General features: G+C 38.2%; 1 protein-coding gene across 3 annotated transcripts in view; it reads right to left on the bottom strand.

The window, feature by feature from the left end:
* The window catches only part of UGGT1 (UDP-glucose glycoprotein glucosyltransferase 1), a 48,863-nt gene that overhangs the window by 2,237 nt on the left and 23,122 nt on the right, over positions 1 to 23,504 (bottom strand). For 2 of the 3 annotated variants that reach the window (XM_052803954.1, XM_052803957.1), the window contains 21 exons: positions 22,595 to 22,759; positions 22,224 to 22,344; positions 21,357 to 21,455; positions 19,953 to 19,976; positions 19,326 to 19,420; positions 18,460 to 18,666; positions 17,692 to 17,823; positions 16,614 to 16,744; positions 14,194 to 14,289; positions 13,755 to 13,857; positions 13,193 to 13,272; positions 12,518 to 12,707; positions 9,164 to 9,322; positions 7,282 to 7,367; positions 6,890 to 6,974; positions 5,768 to 5,856; positions 5,182 to 5,286; positions 4,515 to 4,599; positions 2,435 to 2,617; positions 1,061 to 1,221; positions 455 to 569 (listed from right to left, as the gene is read on the bottom strand). In XM_052803954.1, the coding sequence (XP_052659914.1) occupies positions 455 to 569; positions 1,061 to 1,221; positions 2,435 to 2,617; positions 4,515 to 4,599; positions 5,182 to 5,286; positions 5,768 to 5,856; positions 6,890 to 6,974; positions 7,282 to 7,367; positions 9,164 to 9,322; positions 12,518 to 12,707; positions 13,193 to 13,272; positions 13,755 to 13,857; positions 14,194 to 14,289; positions 16,614 to 16,744; positions 17,692 to 17,823; positions 18,460 to 18,666; positions 19,326 to 19,420; positions 19,953 to 19,976; positions 21,357 to 21,455; positions 22,224 to 22,344; positions 22,595 to 22,759 (2,511 nt within the window). The remainder of the gene's footprint in view (positions 1 to 454; positions 570 to 1,060; positions 1,222 to 2,434; positions 2,618 to 4,514; positions 4,600 to 5,181; positions 5,287 to 5,767; positions 5,857 to 6,889; positions 6,975 to 7,281; positions 7,368 to 9,163; positions 9,323 to 12,517; positions 12,708 to 13,192; positions 13,273 to 13,754; positions 13,858 to 14,193; positions 14,290 to 16,613; positions 16,745 to 17,691; positions 17,824 to 18,459; positions 18,667 to 19,325; positions 19,421 to 19,952; positions 19,977 to 21,356; positions 21,456 to 22,223; positions 22,345 to 22,594; positions 22,760 to 23,504) is intronic. The other variant, XM_052803956.1, reaches the window with a different exon arrangement.

The raw sequence follows: 23,504 nt of genomic DNA, 5'->3' as shown, positions 1-23,504 counted from the left end.
TGAAAATTTGTTATTTAACAAACAGTATTAAAGCAGTAATATGAATCCAGTATCAAATCTGTACTGGACCGGTTTGGAAGACTATTCTTAATTGATTAAAACCATTGTGTTATTTTTTCCACCTGCCACAGTACAAGCCTTATTTCCATGTTAAGTCAGTGCACAGTAAAGCACTCAGAGCTGTACAGCTCAAGAAACAAGTACCCACTTGTGTTATGTATTTGTCTTGGAGTATACTGGAAAATTTGATAGTCTTAAGACATTTAAGGCAAAGGTGTTGTTTCCACCCGCCAGTTATATTTGATGCTATCAACACCTGCCTCATTTGAAGGCAAGGTGTAACAGGACTGCCATTGGCATCTGGCTGTGATTGAAGTTTGGCCAGGAAAGGAGAGGTCCCGCCTGCCATCATACCCCAGTAAGACAAAACAAAGCAAACACAATAAAAACGCACCTGATCAAGATTGGACAGACTGTTCGGATCCTGACTAAGACCCTGATATTGTCCTCGGAGTCGATCTCCAGCTGCTATCTTTCTGAACTTCTTCAGATCCACAACATACAGAGCACTACATGGAGATGACACAATTAGTAATGACATTTGATTAATGGGTAACTTACTGCATTCCCAATAGACCCCAAGATAGAATATGCTAAAACAATTTCTTGGTGGCAGTACATCAAATTATCTAATACAAGGCAGGAAAGCAGTTCTAACAAGGTCATAGCACATATGAAAAACATTTGTCAACAAATCTATCTTAGCTTTGCTGTCATGCAGTCCCTTCCAATGTTATTAACAAATGAAGATGTCTGGTTAGTTAACACTTCAGTTCTTTTAACCCTTCAGTTCTTCATCTGTAAAAGTTGTAGCATACTGAAAGTAACTTCAGTGTCCCTAGTGCTTCAAATGGACCATGAGCAATGGAACCTTAAAGAGGCAACAGCAAGCAAAAAGTGGTTCACTGCAGCGCTGTATACCTCAGCTAGTTTTGTGTTAATTCTAGGTAGTAGTGAAATCTTTCCCCCTCTATTTTGAAAAAAATTAATTCTTCAGTACCTGATGTGGTATTTTCTTCCAGCTAAATGACTTGCCCAGTATCCTGATTTCCAGAACCTGTAGCCATCCATTTCTCTTCGACTGTCACAGAACGGAGTATATCCGTAAGGAGCACCATCTAGATTGAAATCTCTTAATTCCTTTAGATCAGTGCGCACAATCTGAAGGAAAAGGACATTTCATTTTTATTTGTACAAGCCTGCCATGGGTTATTTTGAAATGCTGGTCAGGGTTTAATTCAAACTGAGCAAACAGTTAAATGAAGAATTACCTGTAATACTCTGCAGTCTTTTGCATTATGTATATGTAGTACAAAAACACAGCACAGAAGATGTTGTCTCCCCTGCCCTTAGAACTGGAGCAACTAAAATAGAGCTTAAAATAATCTGATGGGTTTTGTTTGACAGCTGAAGTGCCAAATAGTTGCTTAATAAGCAGCAAGAATTCTCACTATATAGGAACTCTACTGTGATCCTTTGTATCCTTTCCTCTTAAAAGTTTACAAACCCTTCAGGGATGAAGGCTTTTTAATGTCTTTTTGACACAGATGTTGTGGCAGTAATACTACTCTAAAAATACCACTCTGGTGGGGAAAAAAAAATGCATTATTATCTCTTTTATAAACAGAGCAAAAACTGTCTAAAATGAGAACATCGTAGCTGGAAATTTATCCTAGGTGATACTTCAGCATAAGTTGTAATGGTTTTAACTGACATGGGATCATACTGTACATATGCTAAAACACCTAAAGCGTTTTATATTTACGTGTTGATAATCTGTACTTCTCATTTTCATATGTGTTTTTGAAGGAGTATTTTTGGCAGTTCTCACTGCATATATATCCTGTACTTTCAAATCGTGCAGGCAGTAAGCACATACAAAGCCTTAGAGACACTGTTTGCTTTGCAGCAGGACATGGCTTCATGCACAAGGGATTTGCCTTCTCGCTCCTCTGAAAGCCAATCAGATCTGGCCAAGTTAAAAGGAGGGAGGTGGGAGGGCAGGATGTTTGGTGACTTAGGAAAATACTGTATGTGGTAAGTGATCTGCAGGCTGGGAAAACAGAACTGGAAAAATGGAAGGGTGAAACAAGAATCTATTTGGCAAACTAGCTGGAATCACAGTGAGTGAACGAGGAACCAGACAAAAGTAAAAGACAGGCTAACAAAACCAATCTTTGTGGGAACAGGCAGAAAAAACAGCACTCACTGAAGCATGCTACCGTTACAGAATCAGCCTTCAGTCATGCCTGCAAAGAGCTCAAACTTGCAACCTTTCCAGTAATACAGAAATTGTATTCAAGAACATACTATTCTTAGAGAAAAGAAAAAAAGAAAAAGGGAAAAGATCAAGTAGTTCCAACCTCTGTGTTACCTGATCGGCATCCACAAACAGTATTTTATCAACAGCTAATGGGAAAAGCACATCTAGAAAGAGGATCTTGTAACCCCAGATGATACGCTGTTTCTCTGTTTGCTGATGAAGCCAGCGTGGCCATTTATACTGGACAAGCTCATACTGGAAATTATACTTCTCTGCCATGTATGGGATGAACTCCTGCAGAGGGAAAGGGGAAAAAAGTAGCTTATCTCAGTTCTTTGTTCCTCTGCAGGAAAACAAAAAGTGCATTATAAGAGATAGACTTCAGTCCTATAATCAGGCATAGGACATTAGAAAGTGAAATACTGCAAAGAATAACTACAGTTTCATTGTTACTTCAAAGACATAACCCCAAACTGAACTATCAGTAAAAACTGTAAAGCCAACTATCATAAGACAACTAAATATTTTGGCATTTTTCCCCACACAATTACTTATGAGCCATTTTATAGTGATCCACAGATCAGTTTAAAAGAATGCATTACTCAAATCATAAAATTTTGCAGATGGGAGAATTATTATTTAAGGCTGTACAAAGCAGTGTAAATGGGAATAATAAAATGACAGGAAATAATTGGGAGAAGTTTTTTACTAGAACAACTTGGCCCACTGTCAAATCAGTTGACATTCTCATCTGCAAGGCTTTCTCTGACACTGTGAGAGTACAGGTTTAGCCAAGGGATGCTGGTACAACACAGCCATTAGGAAGGGAGGGGGAAAGCATATTGTTGCACCACCCCAAGCAATGCCTGACAACAGCAGAGTCATAGCATAACCCATGTTTGCAGCAATGGGGACACAGCCAATTATCTCCCCTCATGCTCATGCTGAAAGGGCAAGATTCTCTAAGAAATGCTACTTCCTAATATTAAATGTTAAAAGTTGCAAATTCCTGAAGATTTTGACATCCATTTACCTCTGGGTTCTGTTTTGAATCTTGCTGGTTTATGATGTATCACCGTCCTGGTTTCAGCTGGGAGAGAGTTAATTGTCATCCTAGTAGCTGGTATAGTGCTATGTTTTGAGTTCAGTATGAGAAGAACGTTCATAAGACAGATGTTTTCAGTTGTTGCTAAGTAATGTTTAGACTAAAGTCAAGGATTTTTCAGCTTCTCCTGCCCAGCCAGTGAGAAGGCTGGAGGGGCACAAGAAGTTGGGATGGAAAACAGCCAGGGCAGCTGACCCAAACTGGCCAAAGGGACATTCCTTACCACGTGATGTCATGCCCAATATATAAACTGGAGGGAGCTGGCCTGGGGGAAATCACGGCTCAGGAACTAACTGGGCATCGGTCGGCGGGTGGTGAGCAACTGCATTGTGCATCACTTGTATATTCCAATCCTTTTTTAATTATTATTATTGTCATTTTATTATTGTTATTATTATCGTTATTAGTTTCTTCTTTTCTGTTGTATTAAACCATTCTTATCTCAACCCGCAAGTTTTAATTTTTTTTTTTCCAATTCTCTCCCCCATCCCACTGGGGGGGTGGGGAATGAGTGAGTGGCTCCATGGTGCTTAGTTGCTGGCTGGGGTTAAACCACTACAATCACATATAATTGATAAGTATTTCCAGGTACACTTATCTAGGGCCCATGTCACTCTTTACCATGCACCGCTCCTGTAACTCTAGTCATGTCTGAAACATGGTTTTAAAGTCTCCTCTTATGAAGCTCTCTCCATACCTAGTCATAGGCATTGCTTCTCTGGTAGTTTTTTTCCTATAATCCTTCAACCTTGATGTATTAGATATAAATTTATAGCCCTGAATTGCATCTTAAAATCTACACCTTTATCATGCAAGTCACAAAAAAAAAAGTTCAGATTCTTTCAAGTACGATTTTCCTAGTATGTGCTGTTCTCTTAAATATTTACCTTCAGCATGAGTCCACTGTCAACCTGTCTGTTATTTCTCAAAGTTTTCTAGGCAGAACCACCAGCTTATACCAACTTGATGCTTTGTCAAAATAGAAGATATACAGACAGGGAACTGTACATATGTTTACACAACAGTATGATGTACAAGTTGCAACCTTTTCCCCACCATAGAATAAATTTCTAATTAGTAACAAACCTTGAATGTAGGTGATAAGTAGTTCTTCAGAAACCAAAACTTTAAAGGCGTCTTAGTATGTTTCAGCACAGACAACATCATTATGCTATCAAAAGAAAAAAAATAAAGCATTTACAGGAACAACTGCCACTCACTAGAGATCAGCTGCGTAACAGGTTACAAATTGCTGTTCTACATTATTAGACTAACTGCAGTTGTGTCAGGTAACTGATCTTCACACATGAAGAAAAAGTAGGTAGCTTCAGCCTACTGCAAATTGCTTAGTTTTATCTATGAAATTACTAAACCCCCAAAAATCTATATATTTTAACTAGTCGAAGAATATACAACCTGTTGGCTTTCACAGTCCTTTAAGAACAGTTCAGATTCTTTTCCAAAGCAACTGCGACTTATGCTGTAATTTGTTAACAATACATTTGTATTTGGTTATATTGTAGTGAGAAAATTTAGGACATCAACATACCATCTATTAAACTAAGTCTGTTTTGAACATATGAATGTTATGCAGACAAAAGTTCCTATAATACAGTAGATGCAAAATCTAGAGGACTCCTGAGCTACTGAAAAACGTTTTTAATATATTCTTGCAAATTCTAACCTTTTTTCCTTGTGGAAAGCAGGGCACATTACCATTTTGAGACCCCCAGATTATAAATTCTGAACTAACCGTAGGAATCTTTCATATAGGTGTCCTGAAGCCACAGAGAATATATTTAGTACATCGTCTTTATCCTGTTTCACATCTTCATTCTTTTGTCCTCCTGTGAATCCCCTGAAAGGACAAATGTGTTTATATAAAGGACAAGACAGTAAGGGCCAGCTGTATAGGAAAGAGTGCAATAGATTATAAATTGCTGCAGTGTTGGTTTAACATAGTACAGCTGTGGGGTTTGGTGTCATGTCCCACACACACTGGTCAGGGTATCCCCCACAAGGCAGAGTGCTGCAGACACAGACATGGAAGACCCAATAGCTTATATATGAACACCTATTCAATTGAAAGATTTCTGGCTGAGATGCAGCTCCTGGAAATGAACAATGTTTTCAGGCTCCCAAGCAGCAGTGGGGGTAAGGGAAGGTAAGCAGGTGCAAAGCAGTAGCCCAGTTCTCCAGAAACAGAGGGGTCCTATGAAAGATAGCCCTAAATTCAAGCAGTCTTAATAGATAGCTATGGAATATCACAGACCTAGCTGTATCATCAAATAGTTTTCCATTTTCAAGAGACTTGCAGGTTATTATTGAATTAGTTTTACCATTTGAGAGATTCCCAAAATCCAGATTCATTCTCACTGGTACCATCACTTAGTAGATCCTCATTCATCATATCTAGTTTTTTCTGAACCTGTAAAGCATAACATTGCTTTAGTGAGTGGAACCACATATTGGGCAAACAGCTGTGGAGTGTTATTTTGACACTGGCTCTGTTTGTATCCGTTTGAATTATGTCCAGTGAGCTGACAGATAACCGGAGCTGTCTGGAGAAACAGCTCAGGAGCAGGAGCAAAGTGACATTTTCAGAACAGATTCCAAAGCTGTTTTTGGACACCAAAGGCATGCTAGTCTAGATGGTTAATATGCTTTGCTAAGAGGTGTTTAGTGACCATCCTTGACAATGGAGACTGGCAAAGAAAAACCCTCAAAGAAACCATACAACCCACCCCCCCACCCCCCCGCAAATGCAACACATCACCTCCACCACTTCCTGTTTCTAAGAGGTATTATTGGCCACTGAGTGTCCATAGCAGATACACAGACAAGGCAGCGAATCAGAAGAACATCCCAGAATTACTCTAGCACAAGTAAATCATGTGAGGAAGTGTGAACCGGATGTGATATAACCATCACTTATCTATCAGCTGTCCTCCTTAAACTTTTCAGCTTATCGTTATCTGATAGGCAACCCTAAGAGACAGATTACTAATTTACCTTTTTTTTTTTTTAAAATGTATTCTCACGTACTCCGCATCAGATTGACAGAAAATGTATTGCCAGATGAGTAAAATTTATCTGTAACAGATAAAATACTGGCTCAATGGATACACTGAATGTTTATTACTAGACTTATATAGGACATACAAAACTGACTGGTTTTTTCTGAAGTCACAAGCACAACTGAGTCAGTAAAATGTAAACATAATTGTTTCTCATGGGCGTACAAAAGGAACAGCAGTTACATGTTATTCTCTCCTGTGTCAAAAAAACCAAAACCAAGTCTACAGATAATTTTCTCTATTATTGATACTGTGATGTGAACTTTGTGCAAATTGCCTCAAATGTATGCTTGTAGGAAGGGATCATCAGGCCTTAATCAAAGTTTGCTCCCTACTACTGGTCAAATGGTCTTTTTTAAGAGCAACTCTAGTTTTTAAACTCACCTTCACTTTAATAATTTTGCTCTTGAAGTTGTTGAGAACAACAATAACTTCGCTAGCTTCAGGTGGAGAGTCTGTGCCATCATGGCTGAAAATACAATAAAATGATGACCTTTACTACAAAGCGGACACATGTTCTTTATTTCTTCTACACTTTTTTTTACATGGTATTAAGCCTTAGTGCTGTAAAAGAGGTTTGAGACATGCGACAAAGTAACAAATACACATATCTGAACACACACTTACTGGGTTTTTTTTAAATGAATGAATTTATTTCATCTCACAACTTATTTTCAGTACGAAATGTAACTGCTGTTCAATTCACATATTAGAAAGCCTACCTAGTTCAAAAATTTCACAAGAAAAAGATTAAAGTATTTCTAATGCTGTCCTACCTGTAGATTCTGTAGATATCCTCAGATCTGCCCTTTCTTAGTCTTAGAGTCCATGCACCAGGGTTGGCTTTTAACTGGAAGTAACCCTGTAAAGCAAAAAGAATATTTGTCAGTTTCCAGAAAATGCAAATGTAAAAACCCAAGTTTAAGTCATGTATTTTGACCCACTGTTTTATATCTGAAAATAGTTATTTGTAAGCCAGCTGATTAACATAACCTTAAGGCCTGAAACCCCAGAGAACAGGAGAAAAAACACAGAAGTTCCATTCAAAATTGTTGTTTTTTCCATAAGAGACACGAGTATGAAAAGGTCTAGCATTATTTGTTAGATGAGAGAAAGTCTTCAGGGTGTCCTGATGGGAACAGTGCAATCCTGAAGTTCTTTTCTGCAAAAGCTTGCCTTCATGAAGGAGTGGGTGAATTTCAAAACACTAGTTGATAACTACACAGCAGTGCACAAAAGGTCTGCCTACAAAACAAAAACTAAATAAATTCTGAAGCTCTACAGACTGGTATTTCATCTACAGCAGGAAATAGTAACATAATTTATATGTTACAAGATACCTCTTCTACAGAACTTAAAAAAATTACAATGTGAAATTCAAATATTGTATACAAGTCTTGTTGACGTTTCAGGTTCCAGATCCGAGTATTTTCTTCTGTGTTTTAGATTATTACACCTATAGAAGATACAAACATTTCTAGTGATGCCTCAGGGTCCCATCCAGTTTTGTACTGTGACCCCAAATGCATGCAATTCTGTATATGAACCACTCTGCTTTAAAAAACAAACAAACAAAAAACCCCAAAAACCCCACCAAACAAAAAAACCCAACACTGGGCATGTTGCTGGTCTCTTCATACCCCTTCACAGTTATAGACAATGAGTTGAGGAAGAGGATTCCTAGATACAGCATTGTACACCGTGGTACATACACTTTAGTTTAACTAATTAGAAAAAAAGATACCTCCAAGACATTAAGCTTTACTCCCTAACATAAACACACATAAAATAAAGGTCACACATAAAATAAAGGTCATCTTCCTTTCTATAATAAGAAATATTACATCATTATAGGATATAATTTGGCTAAGAAAAGGTGCAGACAAATAGAAAGTGGGGGTAAGAATTTTAAAATAAATATTTAGCACTAGTGAATATTTTTTCCTTGCTTTTTCTTTAACACATTTAAAGATTCCAAAAAACCCACAAAAAGCAATTTACTCCAGTTTTTCACTAACGTTATATATCAAGAAAATATTCCAGCAGCTAACTTCCCTTGCCATAATTTCATGAAAACAGACTGATCCCTTATGCAACTACCTTATAAAGGCAGCTGCAGGGAACAATTTCTGGATTTCTGTCACCTTTACTCAACTAAATTAAGCAATTCCCATTCTTTGTCACTTCCTTTATTTTCTAGAATGTTGACTATTCTTGCTGACTCTCTCCATTTGTTCCATAGATCTCCTGAATAAAGGGGTCCTAAAACAAGACAACTGTCCACCTGAGGCTTACAGTACCAGAGTGGATGCACTAAAGAGTACCCTGGCTAGAAAAAAAAAAACAGAACTGTCTGACCTTCCCTGGAAAGAGGTTGCTTAAGACTATTGGCATCATTTTAAGATATTCCAGAAGACCCTTTTCAGCAAGCTGAAGGAGTACATCTTGAAAAGGTAAGAGACAAATAAGTACACTGCAAGGCTTCAGACATCAATGTTAGGAATGATGTGGTTCTAATGTATTTGCAAGCAACTGTGGAGTGTAAGTTAACGCCACATATCCATAACCCACATACTAGAAAATACTCAATGGTTTATGCAAGTGATTGTGCTGACTGGAGGACCAGTTATTTGTTGCCAATTTCAATTGAATGCTTACCAAGTTGGCCATAACAATGGTATCAACGATGACAGGACTGGTTGAAGTTCCCAGTGTAAATTGGAGTCCCCGAGGTGGCTGTCCAGTAGTAATATCATAGCAGTGTCCTTCCAGAAGCAGATACTCCAGTTCATATTCTGCAGCTACAACATTATCCACCTGTAAGGAGATGATACTGCTGAATTCAGCACTAGCTCTAAAGTGCAAATTTTTAGTGATTCAGTTACTCTCTAAAATAGCCATAGTAATTAAACAACACTTAATTTTACCAGAGTAATTTTATTAAACAACCTAGAAAGCCTCAAAGAGCTCAGCTCCTTCGAGTGACAAACTTCACACACATATTGTTAAGAGTGGCCCTGACCAAGATTTGAATCCCAACTGGTAAGATGCTAGGATAAGAAAAGGGGAGGACTGTTGCCCTAATTTACAATTATTACTCTTTTTAACATTGACTGGAGAATGTAATCAAGTAAGTGATCGGTCTGGCATCTCATAAAAAGTATATGATGGGTTCCAGAACTTTGAATCTAAATCTGTTTAAAGCTAGTCTCATTGAATATTTATCATCCAAAATAAACATTTCATTTTGCTTTGCATTACTCTTACAGTGTGCTAGGGTACTGCCAGAAATACCAATTCCTTTTTTCTACACGGAACAAGAGTGCCAAGAAAAAAAAAGAAAAGAAAAAAAAAAAAACCAACAATAACCGCAAACCCCCCAAAACTTGGGTCCCTTCCAGGCTAAATTCGGATCTAGCCTGAGGACACTACATAAGCAAAATATTAGTCTAATCTCACAAAGCATCTTCTCTCATTGCACATCCAAAATGACAGTTTAATTTCTACAGCGCTAACAGACTGCATATTAGGAATTGGAAATTGTGCACCTGCAAAAGTAAAGCTACTATTTATTTGGAGGCTCAGGATGGTACTTAGAATGCCTGAAGCATTTAATCCCCTTCTGTCAGGATTTCAATTAATCTAAAGAGCGGCATGGGAATCGGAGGCTTGAAATGTGTAGTAGTATCAGCCATTTAGTGGTTCATTTATGGCTTTACAGTTAGGTTAAGAGATGAAAAGCAAAAAAACCCTAAAGCCAAACAAAACAAAGCAAATAAAAAAACAAACCACACAACAACCACCACCCAATTTCCTTGATTTCTGAATAACTGTCGTGGTTTAACCCTAGCCAGCAACTAAGCACCACACAGCCGCTCACTCATTCCCCCCCCACCCAGTGGGATGGGGGAGAAAATCAGGAAAAGAAGCAAAACCCGTGAGATAAGAACGGTTTAATAGAACAGAAAAAAAGAAACTAATAATGATAATGATAACACTAATAAAATGACAACAGCAATAATGAAAGGATTGGAATGTACAAATGATGCGCAGTGCAGTTGCTCACCACCTGCCGACCGACACCCAGCTAGTCCCCGAGCCTGCCCCCACTTCCCAGTTCCTATACTGGATGTGATGTCACATGGTATGGAATACCCTGTTGGCCACTTTGGGTCAGGTGCCCTGGCTGTGTCCTGTGCCAACTTCTTGTGCCCCTCCAGCTTTCTCACTGGCTGGGCATGAGAAGCTGAAAAATCCTTGACATTAGTCTAAACACTACTTAGCAACAACTGAAAACATCAGTGTTATCAACATTCTTCACACACTGAACTCAAAACATAGCACCGTGCCAGCTAATAGGAAGACAGTTAACTATCCCAGCTGAAACTAGGACAATAACTAGTACAGGATTAGCAATATCAGACTCTACCACTATACAGCATCATATTCCCAAACAATATCAGAGATGCAAAAGTAAGAGGAGGCTAATAATATAACGTTCGGTGAGAAAGTAACCCACATTTGTAATGACCACAAGAGGCCTATTTGTAAAGGGTTTGACAATCTCATCAGACACGCAGCCAATGGGTTTCCGTACTGCAGGAGTCATCCGCGCAACTGGGGGCTGCTGTGGCCTCTCTCAGCAGACAAGGTGTGGTGCTGGCTGGTTTTGGAGCCCGAACTTCCCTCTCAGCCCTAGAGGTGGTTCCTCCAGGTCAGGGTTGGGGCATATCAGTAGGGAAGCTTGTCCTCGCACTCCCCATGCCATACCCATTCTGCAGATAAATAGAGGACTGCAGCCACCAGAGCTGTCCGTCTGGCATCTTTTGTATATGCTGGATTATACATAGAAAATCATTGGGTTTAATATATACCTGCAGTTCTTCAAGTCCAACTAAGTAATGGATTATTTCAAGGGAAAACACTGTTTGACTGCCTCATTTAATGTTTATTACTTAACATTGCACCCTGAAGTCCAAAATTTTCTACTTTGCATCACACGTGGGTTTTCTGACTTTTAATATATGTGGGTTTAGTGCTTATCATAACATGTTAGTGTAGTGCATTTTGTAACCGCTTACTAGCCTACTATTTCTAGATCTTATGAAAACTAGTAGTTAACTGCTAACAACAAGAGGTTAATAAATAGTACTGAATTATCCATTCCATTAAAGATTAATGAGAATTGTCAACTTCTACATACAGATATTCTTCTGTCAGTTTTAATGTCCTTTTTCTACTAAACTCTAGCCCCTTGGATTTTTCTTTCCTCCTTATTTTATCCCTATGTATGTGGGGCAGCACTACCCAGATCAATATTCCAATAGTCTAATTCAAGGCCTGTTCTAGCAGCAGTCAGCTCCTAAACCTACTGCAATTGAGTGGATTTCTGCTGCACCGGTTTTACTGCTTTATTGATACTGCATATCCTTTTGTGGGCCACAAGAGTAACAAAAGCTGTAAAAACAAACAGGTAGCTAAAACCAGCTTGGTGGCTTCCTGGAGCAAGGGAAAGTTAGTAGAATTTACTTAGTGGAATAGCACTCAGATCTCACTTCAAAATTTCTAAAAAGACGTTTAAAAAATAACAATCTTATTTTTAGTTGTGCCATTAGCTGTAGGGTGCTCTAATCTGAAAGACTAATAAATTGAAAAAGTTATTTAATGACCAACAAAGAGTTTCTTTGTTTCTAGCTCAGGACACTCTGAAATGTTATATTTACACACTCAAGGCATCTGTAGAATCTGCTTCAAGCCTACAGTATTTTTCAACCTGTGGTTCAGGTGTCCATGAGTAATTGAGAACAGCAATCTTACTGTCAGTGAGCTTAGGTTTACCTGCATCCCTCCTAGAAAATGTTTAGGGGTCTGCAAATGTAAAAGGTGTTAATATCCACAGTTGTATGTTTATTAGCATTTTAAAATTCTACATTTCTTTCCCATTACAAAAATAAGACCTGGAAAAACAACACTATTTAAATGCAGTAATAGAAACACGTTGATTTCTCTTACCTCCTCTAAGTAAATATTATCCAGATCATATGGGGTTCTGACAGATTCCACCATCCAGCTCTCAGGAGTATTTAGGTTCAAAGTAAACAGTGGAGACTGGGGCATATCCAAAAACTTAGCAATTGGTCCTGGAGCAAAGTTATTATCTGCTGTGAAAGAAATCTCCGGCTCCAAAACATAGCGATAAAAGCTGAAATTTCAGAAAGAAAATGTTAGAACATACTTCTGCCAAACTTTGCAAATATTTCACTCTCATTGAACTTGCTGACAGCATTGGCTTTCCCAGACCTCCAATGTCTCCAAGGCTTTCCCAAAGCAACCCAGGTTGTGTTGACCTTAGAACAGGTCAGAGTTCTCATCCTGAAGGACCAAACAGAATGTGTGAGACTCAACCATTAAGGTCAGTAAGTTAGTTAAGAGAGTCTGTGTCTGTCTGTCTGTGTCTGAGAGAGTGAGTGAGTGAATAAAAACCACCCAACTTGTAAACCAGCACAATTACCGGATGCTATCCACAAATTCCTAGATTATCTGTGGGAAATCATGCTATTATATACACAAGCTCAAAGCAGTTACTGAGACTTCCTGAAGGACATTTGACCGTGTTTCTGTGCTTGCACATTCCAACAGGTTTTCTTCTCTCTCTCTCTTTTTTAACCCTGCCATGGTATTGCTTACCTTTTCAGTGGCATGTCAGAAAGTTTGGACTGGCAGTTCATAAACACTCTTAGGTTCATATTTATCAATTGGTTCAAAACCTAAAGTAATGAGAAAAAGACATCCCTTAAAATGCTAACTAGGAAAGCTGACCACTGTTTTTATAGACAGGACCTCAAGGAGGCATGTTACCTGCTCATTCTCAAATCCTCCCTTCTCATTTGCTTTACAACACTCACCTTTTAATTGGTGGTTTTAAGAAGAACAGTTACCTGCTCCCTCACATTGCAGGCATTCTTTTTGGGATGCAGAGACTTTCTTCCTCAAGAACAGTCATTGGAAACTAAACTGTTAGAATGGTGAAACTAAAAGCTATCTAGACAATATCTAAGCATGATCTTGTTAGTGTGTAGTATAGTGTAATTAGGTTTTCCCCCAATAAATATATTGTGCAACTCAGACACACTAGTAGAAGGCCATTGGTCACCACTCAGTCAAGGAGGAAAACAAACACTCCAAAATTACAGAACTGAGACAACTTTTTGAAACTGCCATAAAATGCATTACAACATTGCATACGTACCAAAAGTAGCGGAGCAAGTCTTTGAGCATCTCTGGTGACAGGATCAACAATAGCCACAACATCAAAGTATGTCTCCCCCTCTTTTGGTCTCAGTTTAACTGCACTAAACAGAAGAAAAAACAATTTTAAAGTATCAAATGTGGAGAAACATAGGAAGAACACTATCCATCTCATTCTTCCTAATTACTTCCTAAATGCTATGCACCTTCTGAAACTAGATAGAGAAAAAAATACATACATACATATATGTGTATAGAGGTAGGTAGACAGATAAAAGTAATTGCTGGAATCTCACTGTGCCCTGAAAATTGTTGGGGACTCTCCTATTGCTACTTGGATTATTTATTTTTTTACTTCAAGTTAAATGCAACATAAAACAATGGGAACATTAAAAGACAAGGAAAAGCTTATTGCTCAGCAAATGCCAGCAATCCTGTACCTGTATCGTTCTTCAAAAAAATGATACTCAATCCTTGCCTCTCCTTTTGGTTGAGCAGAAAGAAGAGCATCCACTTTCATTACCAAGTCACTTGCACTGAAAAGGAAAAAAAAAGTTTAGATACTTAGAAAATGCATGTACTTACCACATTTCTGCCAGTTAGCAACAAAAGAGAAGACAAACTGAATTCACATACACAAACTTAACACTTTTACCTCTCTACACAAGCTCTGAAGAATTAAACATATTTAAGGGTTAATCTGCCATTAATTTAATCAGGTTGCAGTCTTATTACTGAGAGTACCAAAGGGTTTAACTCTAACAAATACAGAACAGCTGGTATTTAGGGGTTAACCATGCTACAGGCACTGCATTCCTGAACTTCACCAACCTCTCTTAGACCTGTAAGCCATTCAGATCAAACCCTCGTTTCACAGCAGTCTTCCCATTTTACACTGCAACTCTAAGAACTAGGAAGCAAACCTGTATATGGAGAAACTTTTGAGAGAGAGGGCTCCTATCATTAAAAGATAATTACTTCTGACAAATTCTTCCTTTTTATTATTCCCATAAACTTTCAGTCTATTGTTTTAAGAATATATTTAATCTTGAAAATGTAAAACCTCTTGAAAGTTCAGTGAAAATTGATTTGTACATCATAGCTTTGCCAAGAAGCAATATTGTAACTTAAAGGTCTGTCAGCTTTTCCTGAATTAAGTAAGTCTCGTAGATTTATAGTGACAGCTGTTTAAATTGTTCATACCAAAACCACAAGCCTGGTGAAGTCTGCCAAGTTCTACAGCGTTTTCCAATGCAGCAGATAATTTCAAAAGCTTTCAAAAAACTGGCAGCATTCAAATGAAAAAATGACTGCTCTGTCCAAAACTAGCCTATGTTCAAACTATGCCCTCTTCCTCCACTCTATCACCCTTATTTCTCTTTTGATTCCCAACACAGCAATGAATGCAAAAGTGTTTGGAATGCTGTTAAAACCTGTCCTCCTACGATTCAGAATCACACAAGATTTCTGCACAAAAGACCTCACACAGAAAAATGTAATGCTAAATATGGGAGAAAATATCTTCTTAGCTATGAGCTCCAACACACAAACACATGCCTATGGACTTCAGTTCTTTTGAACCTGAATATGACTTCTGTTGATTAGCTCACTTCTATGCTTTTTGCAATAATTACCTAGAACTATGATTTTCACTTTCTTATCTCTACATCTTTTCCTATTGATTCTCTTTAAAAAGTTAAAAGCAGTTTACATGATTCCATAGCATTGACAATGAAATATATTACTAGAATAATTTTTATATTGATAGGCTGAGCAGCACTTAACTGAACTGCAAACAGAAAGCATACTCCAGTGTCTCATTTTCTTCCCTTCTTTCTGCTTTTAAATCAATACCGCAATAATCCTACATATGAGTTATGAAACCCTGACATATTGGAGGTAAATGGTTTAAAACAGCATGTCAGGTAAGATTTCGCTGGGGGAAAACCCACAACAAGTCTGAAGGCCTTAGTATTAATGAAAAGTTAGGCTTCTCTTCCATTTAGAGGAGCAGAAAGGTGCAGAAAGCATTTTCAAGAACAAATGTAATAATGTGCAGCAATTTATACCACTTTGTAACACATCCCACAGGAGCAAACAACTCTTCTCTGCATACAGACATCTCTGTTAGTAAAAAGCTGTCACCAACCAGAGTCAACTACACCTTGAATGAAACTTCATCTAGCTGAACACAGGAATGAATTTAGCCAGTCCTTTTTATTTTTTCAGTCCACCTGTATATCCCTCCCTGCCCCCAATCCAAGAAACCACTTCCTGAACTCCTCAGATAACACAGCAGGCTGTTGCTGCCCATGCTGCTGTGATTTAGGGACTATCTCAGTGAGTACCTATACATTTACTGTTTCATGTTCACTTGAACGGTTCTACAGTAAATTCTGACAGACTTGAGCACTTGCCCAGTTTCTTGCTGCTTGTCAGTAAGGCTCCAGCCAACACGACTCCTCCAACTTGCGTTACGAGGTAACAGACCAGCCATGGCAGGCTGCTACTAGGTATAGATAACAAATCAAGAACCATGAACTCTGAGCACAGTACCATAGTAGGGGTTGCCAGTACTCTCAGAACTGCCTCCTGAGGGATACAGTTATAGCTCCATGCCTCCAGGAGATTGTGAACTACTAAAAAGCCACTAAAGCACTTAAAACCCAATAAAGATAATTTACAGCTTTTTCCTTTCTCACTTGCCCCTCTAAACAGCTGAGCCTTGACCATACAAACACATGCATGTTTGTTTATAGCACCTATCCAGAGTGTACTTGATAAAGCTTTCTCCAGGTTGCAGAAAGTCACATTATCAGAGTACCACTGCTTTTTTTTAAACCTCTTCATGTTTACTTACAGATCTTCTTCGAATCCCAGCTGCTGAATCTGAGATTTGATTTTCTGTCCTGATGTCTTTAGTATGATATTCTCAAGGAGATGAAAATCATCCTGATTGAACATCTCACTGTCTTCTAATGGGCCAATAATCTACAAAAAAAGCAGGATCAACATTATTAGGTAAAGGCTACACTGAAACAAAATTCAAAGATGTATTAAATAAATACTCCAGCCCAGTCTTGGTGGGTGTCAACTGTTCAGCCTGGTATTAATGTCAATGGCAGCAGAGTTTAACAGATAAATCTAGCTATTTAGAGCCAAGACTCTCAGACTAAGGCATAAAATGCATGCTTACAATTTTCACTGAGTGCTTGGTTTGCAAAAGTCAGGCATATTAAATTATACATGCAATATTACATCTTGAAGGGGCAGCAGAATACCAGGCCAATTCCAGTAGTCCAGGAAGACTCCAGCAAATCTCACTCCTCTAGCCTTCAGAAGCCTAAAAGCTACCTAGACAATTCTTGCTATTTTGCTAATGAGAAAAATAAAATACCACAACTCATCACTTCAAATTTTTAACCCATTAAAGTATACAGTAACCACTGGACCTTGTGGGGTTTTTTCCTAACTGGGAAGCAGATGACAAAAGAAAACTTAATGCTGTACACAGCTGGCTTCATTATTTGCAGTGAAATACTATTGTAACATCATTTGCCTTATTTAAGTGGCTATAGTGAAAAGAGCTGGTGGAGGAGACCAAGGCACCTTCGTCAGGGCCAGATCCAGCAGCATTTTGCCCAGTGAACTGAAGCAGCACGGTCTTTCAAATTTATCACCCCTTTCCACCCCTGGACTCAATTCACTGCTAACATGAAAGCAACTCTGTTATTGAGAGATCTGAATTTGTACAAAACACCAACAACTAACTGCACACAGTACAAAGAAAAGGTCATGCAGGTCTGAATAAATCAAACTGGAAGCGGTCCTAAAAGAAGGCTGAGACTCTTGTGTATGATCCCTAGACTCTACTGCTCAAGGTCTGCTGCTTTCCTACATGTGGAGTATCTCTTTTACTGTCTGCTGACTGATCTCACCCTTCCATTGCTGATCACAGCCCTCTGCCCCTTCTTCAGCTTTAGAACGTCTCTGCAATATATAGCATGGGACAGAATAAAATCCACCTTGGGAGATTCAAAGGCTTCCTTGAAAATATTGATATCCATACCCTGAAAGAAAAGAATACTTGACATTGAAATGGGAAGAAAAGTATATACCTGCACACCTTTTTTAAATGCACCTTTTTTGTTTCCATTCAAGAACATCTTTATATCTTGCTAGAATTTATCCCCAGGCCCCTTCTCTTTGTGTGGTCTTAAACCTAGTTCTTGCCTGTCACCTTCAAACATTATCCCAACTTCTGATGTGAAGGGCCACAGCCCTAGTAATTGTTGCTACTTAGACCAGTTGTTCCATTCTTCTGTTCTTAAGTGATTCTTGCCTTTTTTAAGCCTATTTTGAGAAATGTAATTTTTTTTCTCAGCTTTTTAAAAAGATTGTAGTTCTTTCTTACCCCCCCAAGAAACAACTGACTCACTCAAATAGATCCCTGAATCTGCATTCCTTTTGACTTTTCAAAGTTATGTAGCTTTGATGTGTATGAGGATTTTCTTTATTTTCAGATGGACTGTTATATTTAGGTAAGTTTACCTTTCAGAGCAAAAAAAAAAAAAAACAACAGCAAAAGCAACAGTGTTACTCTCCACTGTTACTGCCTCTTTTGCATATGAACATACTACGCTAAAAAATTCATTAGAAGAAAAGCGAAGTACCCTACCTTTGTAAATGCCAACAAACACGCTTACCCCAACGGCAAATTCTAAGATGTCGGCTCCTGCCTCTAGTGCCTTTGCAATTTCTTCTTTTGCCATTTTGGTGATGAAGTTCTTGGCATTATTTGATGTTTGTGTCTGTAGAGCTGCCCATATGGCTTTAGCGACAAGTGTATTCTGGCTATTTGGATCTTCACTAGGATTATTAATCATGCTAATTCGAACATTATTGCTGGATTTCTGTGTTTAACAAAACATGAATTAGGAAAGTTCTACATTTCAGGTGTGTGTTAAATGAGAAGAGTAAGTCTATTGTAATAAACAATATAGCAAAAGCTTTGTATTTCTTAACCAGAAAACCAGATTCCAAATTAGGTAAATAACAGCACAAGGTTAAAAGGATGAATGAACTAATTTAACATCCAGTATTTAGTTTACATATAGGCACCACTGTGACAGGAATCTTCTAGATAATACTGTCCTATATAAGGATAGAGGACCACGGCCACCACTCAGAGGTCTGGCAAAACAGTGATTTAGGAGTAAGCTATCAATTTTTGATTCAGTTATCTTCCCAGAACAAATGAGACTGAGCAGAGAGCAATGCTCATGTTCATTTCCGAACCAAAACACAGACATCTTCAATTTAGACCCCTGGGCTCAAAAGAACATCTTTTCTTTATTGTATTAGATAGTGCCAAGAGGGGATTCTGTCCTAGTACAAGGTCAGTGATGTTCCAGCCCCTACAGATAAGAGTGAAGCTGGAAATTAGAGACCCTGCAGAGAGAACCAGTCTCCCCAGATCATACAACAGGAAGAAGCGCAACCTGTGTTTTTCAAACCTCTACCTACTGCTTTATTAGCACTGTGAACCCACTCAAATGAAAACACTACCTACCTGATGTTTAATTGCATCGTACAACAATTGCCTCCCTGAAGGTTTATCAAAATCACCAACAATCCAAAAAGTAACTGGTCTAACAAAGGAATCATCTGCAATTAAAAAAAGGGTGGGAGAAATTTGAGGGTGAAGGGAAGGAAAGCTTTGAGTGTTTCCTCATTTGGAAGAAAAATACGCACATGCAAAGATTTCCAAAGTAGTAAAATTACACAGGAAAGCTATGGATGAGGCTAAGCTGTGAAGTCTGGCAAGACAAGAATAATAGTATTGGTATTATATTAGGTTTCATTTACCTCATTCAGAAAACCCACGTGGGACAGCATGCATCATTGTTTCTAAGCTGGATTTTTTTTTCATTTGTTTTGTTTGCTACCTTTTTAATTTAGAAATTATAAAGGAACCTATATATAACTTACAGTTTCCAACCAGGTTACAGACATACCGCCTCTTCATACTGAAGCTGTTAGTTCACAAAATCAGTTTTGTATAGAGAAAAAAGTGCTGAAGCAAACATGCATTTAAACACCTTTATTCATTTCCTGCTGTAGGTTCTAAAGCCAATGTTATAAAGGAACGAGAAAATTCCCAGAACAACATCATATGAAATGCTAAAGTATGAGTTACCATAGATCTCCTTGGAAGACATTCCTGGTCAAAAAGCAGAAAGGAAAGGGGGAAAGGAAAGAGAGATTAATAATTTGATAGTAATCCCAATGTGTATCAAGAAGCTGCAGCACTGTACTGGGCATAATTGAATCACTGAAGTTCAAGTCCAACAAGCAACAAGTTTGTGCTAGTTTTATTAGAATAAGCTTTGACTTTTTCTTCCCCTCAAATAGACTGATGCTTTATTTTCATGCTACAGCACTAATTATACTACATATTACCAGTTCCATACCATACCATGAAGGCATCATTCTGAAGACCGTTTGCAAAAACTGCCATGCCATTGACTTGGATGTTAACCATTTCTGTTATCTTCCCTCTTTAAAAACTAGCATGACAGTGCTATTTCAGTACTGTTGCTGAGCCAGCAATACATGTAACTTTCCTATTATTTTAGAAAATAAATGTGCTACAGCATTACTGTCACCAGATATCAGTTATTAAATATGTTAAGTGATAGAAGAGGCAGTGAGCCAAAACTGTCAAGCCATGGGATTGCAAATTAGCGCACACTTTCAAATGAGCCTGCAGAGGTGTAGGTTTAATTAATACTTTACAAAGTGAAAACAAGAAACTTGTTCAGATCTAAGTGACTGAGCATGAACCAAGGGCAAATACGAGACAGAAGGAGCAATGGGAACATTTAAGGCAGTGCGTGCAGGTGGCAGTGGCTGGAGATAGTACTGGGGACACTTGTGAGAGCCTAGTAAAGATGACAGACAGGAACAAGAGGAATTGGTTCAAATGACAGCAGCTTATTTATGATACCTACCTGAAACGGATATACAAAAGGCCTGATTAAGCTCTGTATTATGTCTGTGCATGCATTTCTTACATTGAGAAGTACGATGAGTTCTAACACTAACGGGAGACTTTATAACTGTAATAAAACAATACTATCACTGAAAAAGCAGTACATGCACTGGAGCAATAAAAACAGCACGGACCACGCTAGGTGTTGTGTTATATAATGGGCAATAACAATTTTCTCCTGAATCCATGTAACTTTTAGTAATTTTGAATTATGAGACAGAGTTAGAACCCCTTTTGTATTTTTCTAGTCAGTGTCGCTGCAGGATCAGAGCTTACACTGCTGCATTTCTGGTGGTCATTTGCAATAAAGCAAGAGCAGGTTGGGTGGGACTTCATTATTCATTGAAGGCTGGGCTGGGTTTAAAGAGGGGAACATTCTTGTTCCATGTGGATGTCATGCCTTATAAAAAAAAAAAATCTTTCTTTGTAACACTTAGATTGCACCATTACCCACAGGCCAGAACAAGGCTCAATGCATGTGTTAAGTACTGTATGCTTGGAAACACATATAAGATTAGATTTGGGTTCATAATCCACTGCAGATGTTACCTTTCTTTGTTAAGTAGGTCATGCTGTTTGCGACAGCAGCTGTCTTGTCTTTGGAATCCAATGTGGTAAATCGAGCAAAGTCATCCACATAAAAGTTATCTGAGAAAGAGAAAAAGTACTAGGTGCCAAAGCAACTATTACATGTAAAATGAAAGAAAACTCACTACTATTACCAGAACATTAAGGACACATCCCATTTTGTTCCTTGTGATACTGCTTTTTATGTCTCATTTCCACTGTTAACATATAAGCTGAGGAATATATTTTTGTTGTCTCATAAATTACATTAAAAACTACATTGCATTTTGATGTGCATAAGTCAGTTGAAAGAATTGTTCAAGTCTCAATTAGTTGAAGTTAATTTATGTAAATAGTATGCATTTAAAAATCCACTGTGTTGCTATTTTTCAAGCAACTCAAAAAACCTAGTTGTACAAGTGTTTTTGCAATACTGTCCTACTGCAGAGTCACTGCATTAGGTGTTAATACATTTAGCCATGAAAAGTTCTGCTAAATCTTAAGTAATTACAGAGATGACTGTCAATCTGTGCTCCAGAGGAGGTTAGAAATAAGAAACAAGCTGTTACTTTATACGAGATGACTGTTCTTGGCTTTTGCTAGCATTGCTAATTTCTCAACTTCACGAGTCATATTCCCCTAAAGGTTTGTATAAAATCAAAACAAATTCCCGTTTTGAAAAATCCATATGCATTAATGTTGCTATTGCACATAACATCTCCCCCAGCACCAGGGCTAGAACATCACTTGGGGTGCTGTTAATACTTTGCCACTAGAGCTTTCTGTTGGAACAGCAAAAGTCTTTAACTCAGATACTTCAGGCTTAATGCAATTAAAAGCATTCCTTACTCATTCCTGTCAGATCTAGGTACTCTCTGTCAGACATTAAGATTCTTGAGTTAATTCTTGGAACAACATTAGGCTGGTTCATGATATACTCAACCACATCCTGGTCATTAGATAATTCACCCTGAAGGAAAGAAGAAAGAAGCAATATTTGTTACTTCACATGTAGATTTGCCTTAGATAACTTAAAAAAAAAAAAAACACAACAAACAAAAAAACAAAACACAAAACCAAAACTAAAAAAACAATGACAAAAAAAAACCAAACCAAGAAATGATGCAAGTTGTCTTGTGTATTACATATTCAGGGACCTTTGAGTCAGTTTTTCCAAATCTTGTTTTCTCTCTAAAGTCACAGCTGAACTCAGCACCTACCAGGTACACAGCTCGCTGGAAGATGCTTGTGGTTTCCAGGATTTTGTGCATTGTCACGGTTTCTAGGTCATCAGGATCCAGCTGATCTTTTTGAAAAGGCATTCCATTGAACAGCACAACAGGGAGAGGACCTACACCCGTTTGCTCATAGTAAGCTCTCGCTGCCTAAATACAGGGAAAGAAGTAGCTTTACCATGTCAGCCCATTACCACAAGGGTTCATAATGTTTCCATGCAATATCCACACAAGTCTATTCTAAACACACTAAGATGTCCTTCCAGCTTTTACGTCATACAGACAATGTTAATTTTACGCAGTGCATAAGACACCTTCTGTATCTCACATGCACAAGACATCCTTGTCTTTCAGAGTTTCAAAGCAAAAAAAGTTACTTCATAATACAGAAGTGCAAAATATTCCATTAAGTTCATATTGTAAATAAATTAATTCCAATGAGCACTTTCTGGTAATAGCAAAAAATGCACAACAGGAAGTCTGACTTTGCATATGGAAGCAAATGCAGTGCAAGCACTGGTAGCTGTAATGTAAGACAGGGTAGATGTTTTTTCTTTTTAACATGACTCATAAACTTGTGAAAACACCTTTACTTGTGGGCAGGGCGTTATTATGTCAAGACAAATTTCCCCATTTCATGTAACCACTGCAAAATGCACTGTCATTATTGATACTCTGTTACAGACAGAAGTTAATCAGGTTCTACTGTTTAGAGGTTCTTGTTGAGGGCTTTCAAGACCTTTTAAGGACACAATTATCAATAAGCTCAGATCACATGAAAAAGCGCTCAGTGTTGCTTTAACTTCTGCTGCAGCAAAGCCACCAGAATGGCCTCTCAAGTCTTCTGGAGGAGACTACTTTGCATGTGTTAGGGGTTTCTGAGGGGGTGGGGGGT

This window comes from Harpia harpyja, chromosome 12 (assembly GCF_026419915.1).
Source record: "Harpia harpyja isolate bHarHar1 chromosome 12, bHarHar1 primary haplotype, whole genome shotgun sequence".
NCBI lineage: Eukaryota > Metazoa > Chordata > Aves > Accipitriformes > Accipitridae > Harpia > Harpia harpyja.
This window is presented reverse-complemented; position numbering and strand designations above follow the sequence as displayed.